This window comes from Ictalurus punctatus, chromosome 1 (genome assembly GCF_001660625.3).
Source record: "Ictalurus punctatus breed USDA103 chromosome 1, Coco_2.0, whole genome shotgun sequence".
Classification (NCBI taxonomy): Eukaryota; Metazoa; Chordata; class Actinopteri; order Siluriformes; family Ictaluridae; genus Ictalurus; species Ictalurus punctatus.
In genome coordinates this window covers 4,091,651-4,104,285 of record NC_030416.2, presented here as the reverse complement: position 1 = coordinate 4,104,285, position 12,635 = coordinate 4,091,651, and the positions used below count along the sequence as shown (strand labels likewise).

The 12,635-nt window shown below is 37.2% G+C and overlaps 1 protein-coding gene across 2 annotated transcripts; it reads right to left on the bottom strand.

Annotated features, from left to right (window-relative positions):
• Nucleotides 1–649: 649 nt before the first annotated feature.
• LOC108274138 (C-C chemokine receptor type 5) lies at nt 650–6,040 on the bottom strand. 2 transcript variants are annotated; one of them, XM_017484090.3, is made up of 4 exons: nt 5,896–6,040; nt 5,488–5,542; nt 5,248–5,301; nt 650–1,970 (listed from the first exon to the last, which is right to left on the bottom strand). In XM_017484090.3, the coding sequence occupies exons 2-4, from the start codon at nt 5,529–5,531 to the stop codon at nt 935–937; spliced, it is 1,134 nt and encodes a 377-aa protein (XP_017339579.1). In that variant the 5' UTR covers nt 5,532–5,542; nt 5,896–6,040; the 3' UTR covers nt 650–934. The 2 variants fall into 2 exon arrangements, with proteins under 2 accessions (XP_017339579.1, XP_017339750.1); XM_017484261.3 differs by lacking the exon at nt 5,248–5,301 and having other exon boundaries at nt 5,896–6,037.
• Nucleotides 6,041–12,635: the final 6,595 nt, after the last annotated feature.

Genomic DNA, 12,635 nt, shown 5'->3' with positions numbered 1-12,635 from the left:
CAGGACATCGGTCTTTCACACTAGATAACCTGTGGGCTGATATCCCCCCCATCGGACTCAACATCAGCCCAATTATCCTGTAGTGACCCAGGAATTGAGGGATATAAAATGAAAGGGCATTATTCAGAGTTGGCAACTTTAATCCTAATTTTGTGTCAGTATTTACACAGGAAAAGTTACTTCTCTTCAGAATCAATTTACATGGGTAGTTAAGATAAAATTCTATGCAGATTATTAAAATGATCTGTGTAGCTCAAGCCTTTTGAGGTTGCGAGATTTTAGATGGATCCAGCATCTAGGCCACCTCCAGTATTGTTATGTTATACAAGACCATATAATTGTGTGCAGAATTTAATGTAGCCACGGTTTGCCTATGGCTTGAGGAATAAACTGAAAGAGCATTCATCTACTATACTGACTGCTCACTTTAAGTGTTGTTCATAATTTTATCCATAAAATATTCAGTCCTAAAGATTTGCAGTGTCCCTGATTAAGATGCCGTCTCCTCCGAGTGTCATCCATGGGGAAAAAGAACCTTTTCGTGGACTTTGTGACATATTCATATATTATATATATATATATATATATATATATATATATATATATATATATATATATATATATATATATATTTTTTTTTTTTTTTTTTTTCTCGGTGTGACATAAAAATTACATCACACTGTCAGACAGTGGAACTAGATTTAATACTGCTCCTTGCTCGTGTAAGAAAATGGACTTCAGTCAAAGGTCAGAATCATACGCAACTGATATACTCATATGGTTTACTCAAACTCCACCCAAAATGTATAACTTCTGAATAAGTTTGGAATTATATCCGAAGCCTAAATGCTCAATTTTGTGCTCAATTTTGGTATTAAATCCTTACTACATATGCACATTTATAAAATTGTGTTCCTTTAACAACCTATACAATTCAGACAACAACTGAGCGTTCGTCCACACTTGTGGTCTGGGAATACACTGAGCCTGCAGCCTGGGTCATGTAGCGCTTCATACCCTGCACTTGGAAGCATGGTGTCTGGCGCAGGAGCCTGGCGAGGTGCCTCTTGAACTTTTCGCCCACAAACACGTAGAGGAATGGATTAAGGCAGCTGTGCGAATACGCTATAGCTTCAGTGACTTGCAGCATCAGCAGGAGCCTTTTGCCGTCCTCACACTCTGATGGCAGGATTCCCTGTAGTTCCAGTGCTTTGAGGAATGCTGCAATGTTGTACGGTATCCAACAGCAGAAGAACACCACCATGACCACAGCAACAAGACGAATGGCCAGTTTCTTTGATGTACGAAGCATCAGAAGCCTCCGGAGCACCATCGAGTAGCAATATCCTACGATACTCAGTGGAATTAGCATTCCCAAAACATTCATTTTAAAGAAAGCTATACTTCTCCCAGTATGGTGACTTTTTGGATAAGCGGTGCAAATTATTTCAGTCCCATTGTCTTCAACTTCAATATACCGTAACTCAGGAAATGATGCTGTAAAAGCTAGCATCCAGACGACTACACTAGCTAAAATCCCATAAGTCTTGGTTCGGATTCTCAAGGCAAACACAGCATGGACGACAGCCAAGTATCTGTCGACGCTCATCAGCACAATAAAGAAAATGCCGGCATAAAATCCAATGTAGTACACGCTGAGGACCAGAGTGCACATGGCTCTACCAAAAACCCAGGTATGCCTGGCGTAGTGAGCCAGGAAGGGGAGAGAGAAGATTAGTAGGAGGTCAGCGATGGCCAGGTTCAGGAGAGACACATCAGTCATGCTTTTTAGATGAGCGCCCCCCAAGATCACCCACAGCACCAGCGTGTTGCCCGGGAAGCCCACCACGAAGAACAGGGAGTACAGCACAGGGAGAAAATGGTTTGCATGGGTTCGATAACCACATGGTTCTGTGTTAACAGTACCATTATTTGAATAATAATCAGAGTAGTCATATGCTGGGCTGAAGCTGAAAACAGTGAGAAAAGAAATTGAATAATCTTTGCTGTTTTAAAGAAGCAACAGTTCATTTATAAATAAGGTGTATTGTGGTATTTAAACATGCTTGTTAATAAGTAAAAAACAAAACAACAACAACTATAGTATAAACAAACAGAGTTTCATAATTATGAATGTGCGACTGGTTATGTAGCTAATATCACTCTAGATTACTAAGGCAGTGTTTAGGTCAAACTACATGAACAAAACAATAATGGAAAAAATTTATAGTTCGTTATCTCTTTAGTCTATCTTCCATGTGCAAGGTTACCAGGTTCCATATTATAATATCTGTATATTGCATAAACTGCAAATCATTGATAATTTCTTTCCCATGATAAAACTGAGAAAAACAACAACAACAACAACAACAACAACAACAACAACAACAACAACAATAATAATAATAATAATAATAAAACTAGTCCGCCTACTATTTGCATATGTCTTCATATTCATTTAGGAAACATTATCTGTTCAGTCTGAATGATGTATTTATATTGGGTTACATCCCTACTATAGATGCATTTAGGTAAGGAATAGAACACTTGAGGATTTGCTGTTGTGATGTGACCCAATACTAAATGAAATTACTTTTTCCATCAAAATTAAGTTGATTAATTAATTAACCACAAAACCACAAAATACCACAATAACACAAAAGGTGTTTCATTCCCCTTATACCACAGCAATTTGCAAGTAATTACAGTTTTTAATTTAATAATAAAGACGTGTTGGTTTTTTTGTTTTGTTGTATTTGTTTACCCAATTATAGTGACATTTAATCCTGGAGAAGGCCCACAGTTGTGTAAGATGGTCAGGTGTCCACAAACCTTTGGCCATATTGTGTATGTAGGACATTAATGTTATCGTATCATTTGAATTACAGCCAGATATACTGTCAGAGCGATAGAAAATTCATCAACACCTTCTGACCGACAATTGAGAATTCAACAGCAGTATGTTATAATACATTTAATGGCTATAAACTATGATGAGTTATGCTAGCTATAGAATGGTAACCTGTCATACAGTATATATTAAAGTACAGTACCTGATAAAGTCTATGCGAAGTGGCAGGTCTTGATTTTATTTTTAGTAGAAGATATTACTGCACTTGTAAGTTATTATTGTGTGGAAGTAGGAGGGAGGTTTCAGGCCATGAGGACGCATGCCTGGCACTGAGATGTCTAGTCAGTAGGAGAGAGTGATAAAGGAGTGTCTGGAAACACCAGAGAGCGGGATATAGACCCATGTGTGCTTTGAGTTTGAGTTCTGTTTATTATAAAAGTTTACCGTTATGTTCAGCTGGTTTCTGCCTCCTCCTTGCCCGTCTTTTGAGGTTTGTTACATTAGAGCCGGAACCCAGGAAGGAGGAGGGATGAGCTGTCTGAGAGGCCTTGCCACTGTGGGAGGATCGCGGCACCGAGGAAGCGTGGTGCTGGAACTTTGCGTTTATGTTCCCACCTAGTCCTTACCTGTCTCTGAAGTGCGTTACACCAGTCCCGGATTTCGGCACCATTGTAACACACTTCAAAGAGGGGCAAGGAGGAGGCGGGAACCAACTGAACTCAAACATAATAGAAACACAAAAACATTATTCAAATACAAAGTGCACGTGCGTCTCTGTGCCCCTCTTTGGCGTTTCAAATTGCTCCTTTATTGTTCTCTCCCACTGATTAGACAACACAGTGCCAGCAGCACATCCTTCCAGCCTGGCCCCTCCCTCCTCCTCGTCACATATTGTTTCTAAAATAACAACTTGCACAGGGACTTCTATGGTGGACAATATACACTATATTGACCAAAGTTTGTGGACCCCTGACCATAGCACCCCTACAAAGGTTTTCCCCAAACTATTGCCACAAACTTGGCAGTTTTTAAAAAAATTTTTGTGAATGTTCCACAGTATTGGTCTACAAAGAATAAGCTTTTAGTAAAGTTAAGTATAAAGCCAAACAAAATTTGCACAATTTATTATTTTTTTTTATTTGTCTTGATTTATAGATTTGTTTTGGGTTGCTTTCTTTCAAGTCATTAATAATTTAAAATTAATTTAATTAAACTTGTGTGTGTAAGTAAATAAGCAATTTATCCATGACCACATAATTCATAAAATACATTCACAGTGACTGACCAAATATAAAATTTGAAGCTGATCAATCGAGGCTTGATTGGATATGAACATTTTTTCTAGCTAACCGTATTTTTGTGAATACCACATTTCCACATTTCCTGTTCATGACTGACAAATAAATTCCTTTGTATCCAGATGAATAAGTGAGACTCATTAAATATAACTATAACGGGATCAATTGCATAATGTGTTGGTCATTATTATTATTTTTTAATGCAATTGCTGTTGTATAAGGAATAAAACAATCCAGGTGCTGTTATAGGAAAATAAAAGACTTGGCCATAACAGCACCCTGTCTTTGATTGTTACTTTAAGCTGTTTTTTTTATTTATTTATTTCTTACTTATCATACAAATTAGTTCTCACACATCACTAAAGCTCAAAAGAAGACAATAATATATATTTTCCCCACACCACATTTTACCATGCCACCTGATGGTTACATAAATATCGATAATTTTTCATTTTCATCTACAAGCACCAGTGCTGTCATTCTGCTCCCTGATTTTGTGTTTGTGTTACCTTGGTATAGGCTGGTCAAAGTATGTCTTGTGCTATATAAACAAAGGCAGCAGGTACATACTGTACTGACTATTTGCATCAAATGATCTAACCATCTACTATAAACCATAACCACATCTTTAAATAACCTCAAATGACACCACCTTTTGTGATTTCTGAAGAAGCATGGAATGATTTCTCTTTCACAGACGTGAACCCTTTCTACTTTTCCAGTAAAATTTCAACTTTACCTTTTTCAAAGTCTTAAAGGTGCAGTATATTTATTATTGCACAAATGTTATTTTAATTATACATACTTCTAAAAGATATAATTAATATATCATTTCTGTTGCAATCAACATAGTACAAATGGCAGATGAATGATTTCGACTCAACACTTTGTGGATAGAAGCCAATTCAAGCTCTTTTACCTTATTAAACTTTTTGTGTCATTATGCAAATACTGAAATAACCTGTTTATGTCTACAGCTGCATTATTCCATTAAATATGTGCTTTAGGACTGGTAATATACATGTCATTATGGAGGAAGGTTTGAAAGAATTTTTTTTTTCAGGAAGATCAAGAAGTTTTAGATATTGCAGGTCTCACCTTAGATCATTATCTCTTTTAAACCCTTCAGTGGCATTGGGACTTGATAAAAGACTGTAGCGCCAAAAATACCATCCCCCCAAAAAAAAAAAAAAAAAAAAAAAAAAACACAAGAGAATTACATTTTATATCATGAATTTACACCATTTTTAAATTAACACAAAACAGTTCATTTGTTTTATATGTGTATTCGATTATCCATTATACTCACTGCCTTTAAAATGTGTTAAAAGTTCTCACCTTCCTTCCAAAAGACTGCTACTGTTGTTTGACATTGCTGCCATTCAATGACGATCTAAATAATTTTGAAAGAAATAGGCAAAATGTCATAAAATGTCTGTAAACCTGGCTCAACTGTCTGGGAAGTTGATCACACTTACAGTACATGTTTTGCATACCACGGGTTTATATAGCATTTGGTAACAGAAACTGCTCAACAAATTAGTCACAAAACTGCTAAATTGCACTGTCTGTACTTATATGTATGCAAGTATGAAAGTACTATAAGTATGAAAGTCTTAGCTGTGCAGAACCACAACAGACACAGAGATCAAAATGAATACATACAACAAAATCAATATAACTATATAATAAATTGTATAAGCAAATAATAGGGTACTGGGGAAAATAATGGCAGAAAATACTTACACAATTCAAAATTGATGGACTTGGCCTATGCGGCTCAAAAGCCAGAGCTGAAGTAAGATAACAGGTGTTTGAGGTCTCTGGTTTTGACACTTCCGTTTTGTGAAGAGTATGGGGGCTCTTTGCAAAAGTGCATAACAGTCTGCACTTAATTATGTTTGTTCAGAGCAAGCAGACGATTGGCTCGTGACAAATTGAAACTAAGCTAGTGGCTAATGTTCTTTTGCAATAATTTTCAACATATTGTTTTGAGCTTGCAAGGCATTGACTACTCAGGAAGGCGTCTTTGTTTGTGAAACTTGTGCATGAGGTATAAACCAAACCTGAAGAAATTTCCCCCACACATAAGTATGGTTCTCACCTGAAAACCAAGCAAATTCAAGTGGCTTAGCGTAACAGTGAAAAGGTATAAGGTATACTGTATACCACTGTTGTACTATCAGACCATCAGTGGTTTTAGCGAATTTAGTCATCGATCCATAGAATGCTTCCTGAGGCTCAGGCTTTGACTGAGGTCGTGCCAGAGACAGCTGGTTGTGATATTAGATCAGAGAGCAGATACGCAACTGCATTTGTGATTTAAAATGTTTGTGTATTTCAAGTTCTACTACGTTCATACCGTGTTTCCACACATGATAAACAGAAAAGCTGCAACCGATCATTCATACCATAAACAAACGCACTAAACGTATGATTCTGTCTTGTGGTGTTTTGTGCAATTTTTACTTCGATTGTACATTGTGTGCTTAGCCTAAAAATCTACTTTTAGTTTCTTCTCCAAAGGCATTTTGTAATCATGATGGGGAAAAAAGGATGACTGAGTAAATAATCCACACTGTAAAACTAGATAAGCTCATTTAACTCCAAAAATTTTAGGAAACTAATTACCTCAAAACTAATTTTTTAAGCCAAATACACTTAAATTGATAAGTTTGAGTTATATTTTTGTTCAATTTAAGTGTATTTGGCTTAAAGAAACTGATTTATCAACTTAAAAATTTTGAGGTAATTAGTTTCCTCAAATTTTTGTAGTTTAATGACCTATCCAGTTTTACAGTGCCGCTTGTTTACTTTCATTACACCCTCGACTGGATTTAACATGCACCTTCCCGATCACTGCCAATGATGTCTTATGGATGTGTCTGAGAATCAGGCTGAGAAATGCCACTGTCACGCCATTCTGTGTATTTTTTTCCCAGCCATTTGTGGTTCCAAGAAAAAAAAAAAACACCTAAATATCTGTCAACAGAAGAAAAAAAAATTGATTTAGATACCAAAAATTATATTGATGCCTTGAAAAAAAAAAAGAAGAAAATCTCTGAAAATACGTTAGAAGTTGTGTACATTATAAATGGTAGTTGAAAATCTATCCATTTTCCATACCACTTATCGTACACAAACCAGAGTACCCAGGGGAAATCCCTGAATCGTGTGGAAAACATGCAAGCTCTGCGTGCGAAGTGGCAGGATTCAAACACCCAATCACCCAGCTGATGTTACAAAAGCTCTCTGATGTGACTTAGTGCTTAGGCCATAGTGCTTACTTACTTACTTACTGTAATCTGTAAACATGAACAAAACTTCACTATGTAGCTGAACACTGCACAAATATGGGGGCAGACATCTGGAGAAGTGGAATCCCTTTTTTCCTCAACACTATTCCATACCATTCTGTTAAATTGTTCTGGAATGCTGGTCGATAATACAGATGATAATGTTGTTCTGCTTACAAATAAGCACCGTCCATGCAATTTACCAAAAACGTTTATTGAGATTTTGTAGCGTTTTGATGTCATTTGGAGCAAAAACAGACTTCTATTTCTCATCTGTTAAATGAGCCTGGTAGCTCCAGTGCAAAATCAAAGAAGGCAACACAGGAAACTAAACATGTTTTTGACTGGCTGATTAGATTTACAGTACCTTGAAAATGTTTGTGGGTTGCTTTAGATAAATGTAGCCTGCAAAATTATGTACAAATATAAATGAAAACATTGTAATTGCATGAGTATTGTTGTACCCCTTGTGAAGCATGGTGGTGGAAGTATCCTATCATGTTGAAAGTTACCTTTGGCCTCTTGAATGTTTCTCTGACTAATTTCTTCATTACCAGAACAGTAATTTTTGTATTGGCTCTTCTTGCCAGAGTAACAGATTCAATGATACTAAACAGGGTGTTCAAGGTTTGGGATATTTAAATAAATAAATAAATAAATAAATAAAACCCTGATTGACACTTTTCCAAAAATTTCTCCTAGGCATTTTTTTATTTTTATGATGCTGTTTTTTTAGATATGTCCTCTAACAGACTCTATGGCCTTTCAAGAATGTACTTTTATATTGAGGTCATGTGACACTTTACTTGCACACAGGTCGACTCCGTTCCACAAATTCTGAACTAATTTAGGCATCTCACACCAACAGGGTATGAATACTTATGAATTCACAACTTTTCCATTTTTTATTTGTAAATATTTTATTGCAAATAAATGGTTTATTGTCTGTATATTCATGACATATAAGTTCAGTTCCACGTTGTAACGCTCCAAAATGTGGAAAGGTTCAAGTGGGTGAATACTTATTCAAGGCACTGTACATTCAAAACTATGTTATGATGCACTAACGATGATTGAGAGCAGGTTTAAACTGGCATAATAGTGGGAATTTGCAATCATAAATTCTAGTCTTTGTGCTTGTTCACACTAGGCTTTCACACCAATGAAAAAAATAAAAAATGAAAAGATAGTGGAAGCATGGCTTGCATTTTTCTCATGACCACAATCACAGGAAATGCGAAAACCAACCAAAGAAACCAATATATTAGAAGTGTTACGGCTTGTACGCCTACTCTTAAGCTTACAATTGTGCTCAGAAAAACCTGAGTTTGCAAATAGCACGCAGTGACGTCTTTTACTCAGAAATCTGGTCAATTCGTAGATGCTGTCTTAAATTCCTTTTTTAATGTCAAATTAATGTCTATGACATGACTGGTGATGATAAATGAAATAAAGATTCTGCTTATATATTTATTTATGCTCTTAGCTCAGCTTAAAAATGTTTTAACTATTATTATGTAATTCCTGTATAATTTTATTATTTATCACAAATACCTAGCTGATAAATGAAGGAATTTATAAAACGAGCAACAAAACATGATGGAAAATGCTGTTCTAACAAAATATAAATACAAAATACTAAATAAAAAAACTATTCCAGGGTCCAGTATGGTTTATTCCTCTTGACACATGATACTTGACACTTGATATTGTTACATTTAGTGTTTTATAAAGTTCTTGACACTTTTCTACTTGTGAACTTTTCTAGTGTCTACATCTTAAAACAGATGAGCTGCAGTTTTTTTCCCCCCAGGCGACTCGTGGTTATCATAAACACTGCCAGCACACCACCACCACCACCACCACCCCTCCCCTCCGGAACTACCCATTGTTCCTCTTTAGGGTTGAAAGGTCTGTATACGTTCTTCTGTTTGTCTTCAATGTGGCAGTCTTGTTATACTTCAGTTCAGAGCTGTGGCTTTTTGGTTTCCTCTTCTCCTAATTGTCTAAGTCTGGTTGTCAAGGCTGAATTTATATACATATATATACAATGGAGGAAATAAGTATTGTACACGTCAACATTTTTTTCAGTAAATTTATTCCAAATGAGGTTATTCACATGAAATTTTCAATAGACATCAGTATATACTCAAGAAATCCGCAAATATAAAGAATTCATAACATAAATAAAGTTATGTGTAATAAAGTGGAGTGAGACAGGAAAAAAGTATTGAATGTGCTAAGAAAAAGCGGTTCTCCAAGGCAAGATAAGGCAAGGAACCAGCTGAAACCCGTGAGTAGTTAGAAAGTAATTATACCCCCTATCAGTGCAAATTAATATCAGCTGGGTTAGTAAACTGATGGTCTATAAAAAGGCTTTTCATTACCAAGGTGTCACACAAGAAACATCTCATGATGGATAAAAGCAAAGAGTTCTCCCAAGACCTTCACAACCTTACTGTTGCAAAACATATTGATGGAATCAGATACAGACGTATTTCAAAACTTTTGAATCTTCCAGTAAGAATGATTGGGGCCATTATCTTCAAGTAGAAGCAACATCACTCTCACATCAACGCATTACGCACAGGAGCTCCTCGCAAGATTTCTGACTAGGGAGTCAGAAGAGTAGTCAGAAGAGTAGCCCAAGAGCCAAGGACCATTTGGAAAGAGCTCCAGAAACATTTGGAGGCAGCAGGTGGCATTGTCACAGAGAAAACAATAGCTGCTCACGCTTACCCCGCAAGACTACATTACTAAAGTAAAGGCATGTCGAAGCTCGGTTAAAGTTTGCTACAATTCATTTGAACAATCCTATGAAATACTAGGAGAGTGTAGTCTGGTCAGACGAGAACAAAATTGAACTTTTTAGCTGTCATACTACACACCATGTTTGGAGAAGAAATGGCACTGCACATCACCTTAATAACACTACACCAACAGTGAAGTTTGGAGGTGGAAGCATCATGGTGTGGGGCTGTTTTTCATCACATGGTACCGGCAGATTTCATATAACTGAAGGAACGATGAATGGAGCCCTCTACCGGAAGATTATTGAGAAGAATCTGCTGCATCCACCAGGATGATGATGAGTTGTGGGTGGAGCTTCCAGCAGGACAACGATCCAAAGCATACAGCAAACGAAACTCTCAATTGGTTTCAGAGAAAAAAAATCAAGGCGTTAGAATGGCCCGTCAATCACCTGAATTGAATCCATTTAAACAAGATTTAAAGACAATATATTTAGAAGAATGGGCCAAAATCACACCTGACTACTGCGGCCCATTAATTTCTTCATACAGGAAGCGTCTTGAAGCTGTCATTACAAACAAAGACTTCTCCACTAAGTATTAAATACATTTCAGTTAGCATGTTCAATACTTTTTTACTGTGTCATTCCTCTTTATTACACATAACTTTATTTATGGACTTTAATGTTTGAATTTCTTTATATGTGTGGATTTCTTGAGTTAAAACCAAACTCTGGTGAAAATTCCATGTGAATAGCCTCATTGGAAATATATTTATTGAAAAAAATGTTGACATGTCCAATACTTATTTCAGCCATTATATATATATATATATATATTCTTCAGATGATTACATATTGATTCAGGATTTTTATTTGTCATTTTGACACACAGAGTTATATACAGTATACAATTTGACCTACTCCTCTTTAGACTGTGTATTTAAATAACATTAAAAAATTAAAAATGAATAAGTTAATAAGTAAGATATATTTGTTCAGGAATGTGCATAAAATGGATGTACAAGATATGCAGTATGTTACATGTAGTAACGATACGAAGTGCACAGCGCAGCATTTCAATTGAGTACAGAGTGACTGGAGAGTCCTTATGGAGTTCTAAGGCATCTGTATGGTGGAAATATCTGTGTTGAGGAGTCTGAGGGAAGAAGCGCCTCCCGAGTTTTAGCCATCAGACAACGGAAGCACTTGCCTGATTGCAGCAGGCTGAACAGAGTCCGTGATAAGTTTTGGAGCTCTGGTACTGCATCACTTGGTGTAGATGTCATGCAGAGAGGGGAAAGCAGACTTGGAGATACGCTCAGCTAAGCGCACCACACTCTGCAGGGCTTTGCTTTCCTGGGTTGAGCAGTTTCCGTACTACAACGAGATGCATGGAGAGTGTAAATTTTCTATAGCCCTAGTAGAGAACGTTTTCAGGATCACTGTGGAAACCCTGAATTTCCTTAGCAGTCTCAGATGGTGCAATCATTATGTTCATTTGCACTTGATGAGTTCAGGTCAGGTCTTTAGAGATGTGTACTCAAGCATACATGAAGCAGCTCACTCTTTCCAGTTCCAGTGCTCCAGGGTGATGGTGTTGGGGGTAAACTGACCCACTGTCAATACCTGGGGTCTGCCTGTGAGGAAGTCCAGGACCCAGTCACAGAGGGGGGCATTAAGGCTGAGGTCTCTGAGCTTGCAGGCCAACCTGTGTGGGTCTATAGTATTGAAAGTTGAGCTATGTCTATAATTAGATGCCTCACATACAACCCCAATTCCAAAATTGAAGGCACTGGTTGTCCTCAGTCCCTGCCACATACTTCGGAAGTCATTGAGCTGGAAATGATACTCCACCTACTCCCTGTACCAGAGTTTAGCAGCTCTCACTGCATGTTGGGGAACATAGCACACCGCTCTGTACTTCCCCGACATGAGCCCTGCATTGTACATGGCCTTGCGCACGTTCACCATGACTCATTGTTGCATCCACCTATGGTTTATGGTTGGAGAAAGTCCTTATAGTGACAGTGTGTGTTTCTCAATTAGCATGCTAACAAAGCTAACTGCTACATCCACAAGCTCGGTAATGTCAGCGGAACTCGACCAGAACATGTCCCAGTCGTCAAGTGTGTCCTGTAGCACAGCTTCTGATGGACTAGTGCTTCACCACCCTCCTCTTTGGAGCTTCGTGTAAGAGTCTTTGTTTATATTTTGGCATGAGGAAAATGGCGGAATGGTTCGATTTACCGAAAGCTGGTAGTAAATTAGCTCTGTAGTCATTCCTAAACTAAAAAGCAGTGATCCAGTGTGTTTACCCCTATAGTTAGATAAAAGTTCAGCCTGACCTGCTGAGGTTGGCTTTATTAAAGTCCCTTAGCCACAATGAGTTCAGACGTTTGTTTAGATAGACACTTAGCACATCATGGAGCTTGTGTCTG

Excerpts from the sequence above, each read along its gene's own strand:
- LOC108274138 (XM_017484090.3), bottom strand. The coding sequence starts at position 5,531 with ATGGCAGCAATGTCAAACAACAGTAGCAGTCTTTTGGAAGGAAG. Across the intron at positions 5,302-5,487 it reads AGCAGTCTTTTGGAAGGAAG|TCTTTTATCAAGTCCCAATG; the intron begins GTGAGAACTTTT and ends TTGGCGCTACAG. Across the intron at positions 1,971-5,247 it reads AAAAGAGATAATGATCTAAG|CTTCAGCCCAGCATATGACT; the intron begins GTGAGACCTGCA and ends CACTGTTTTCAG.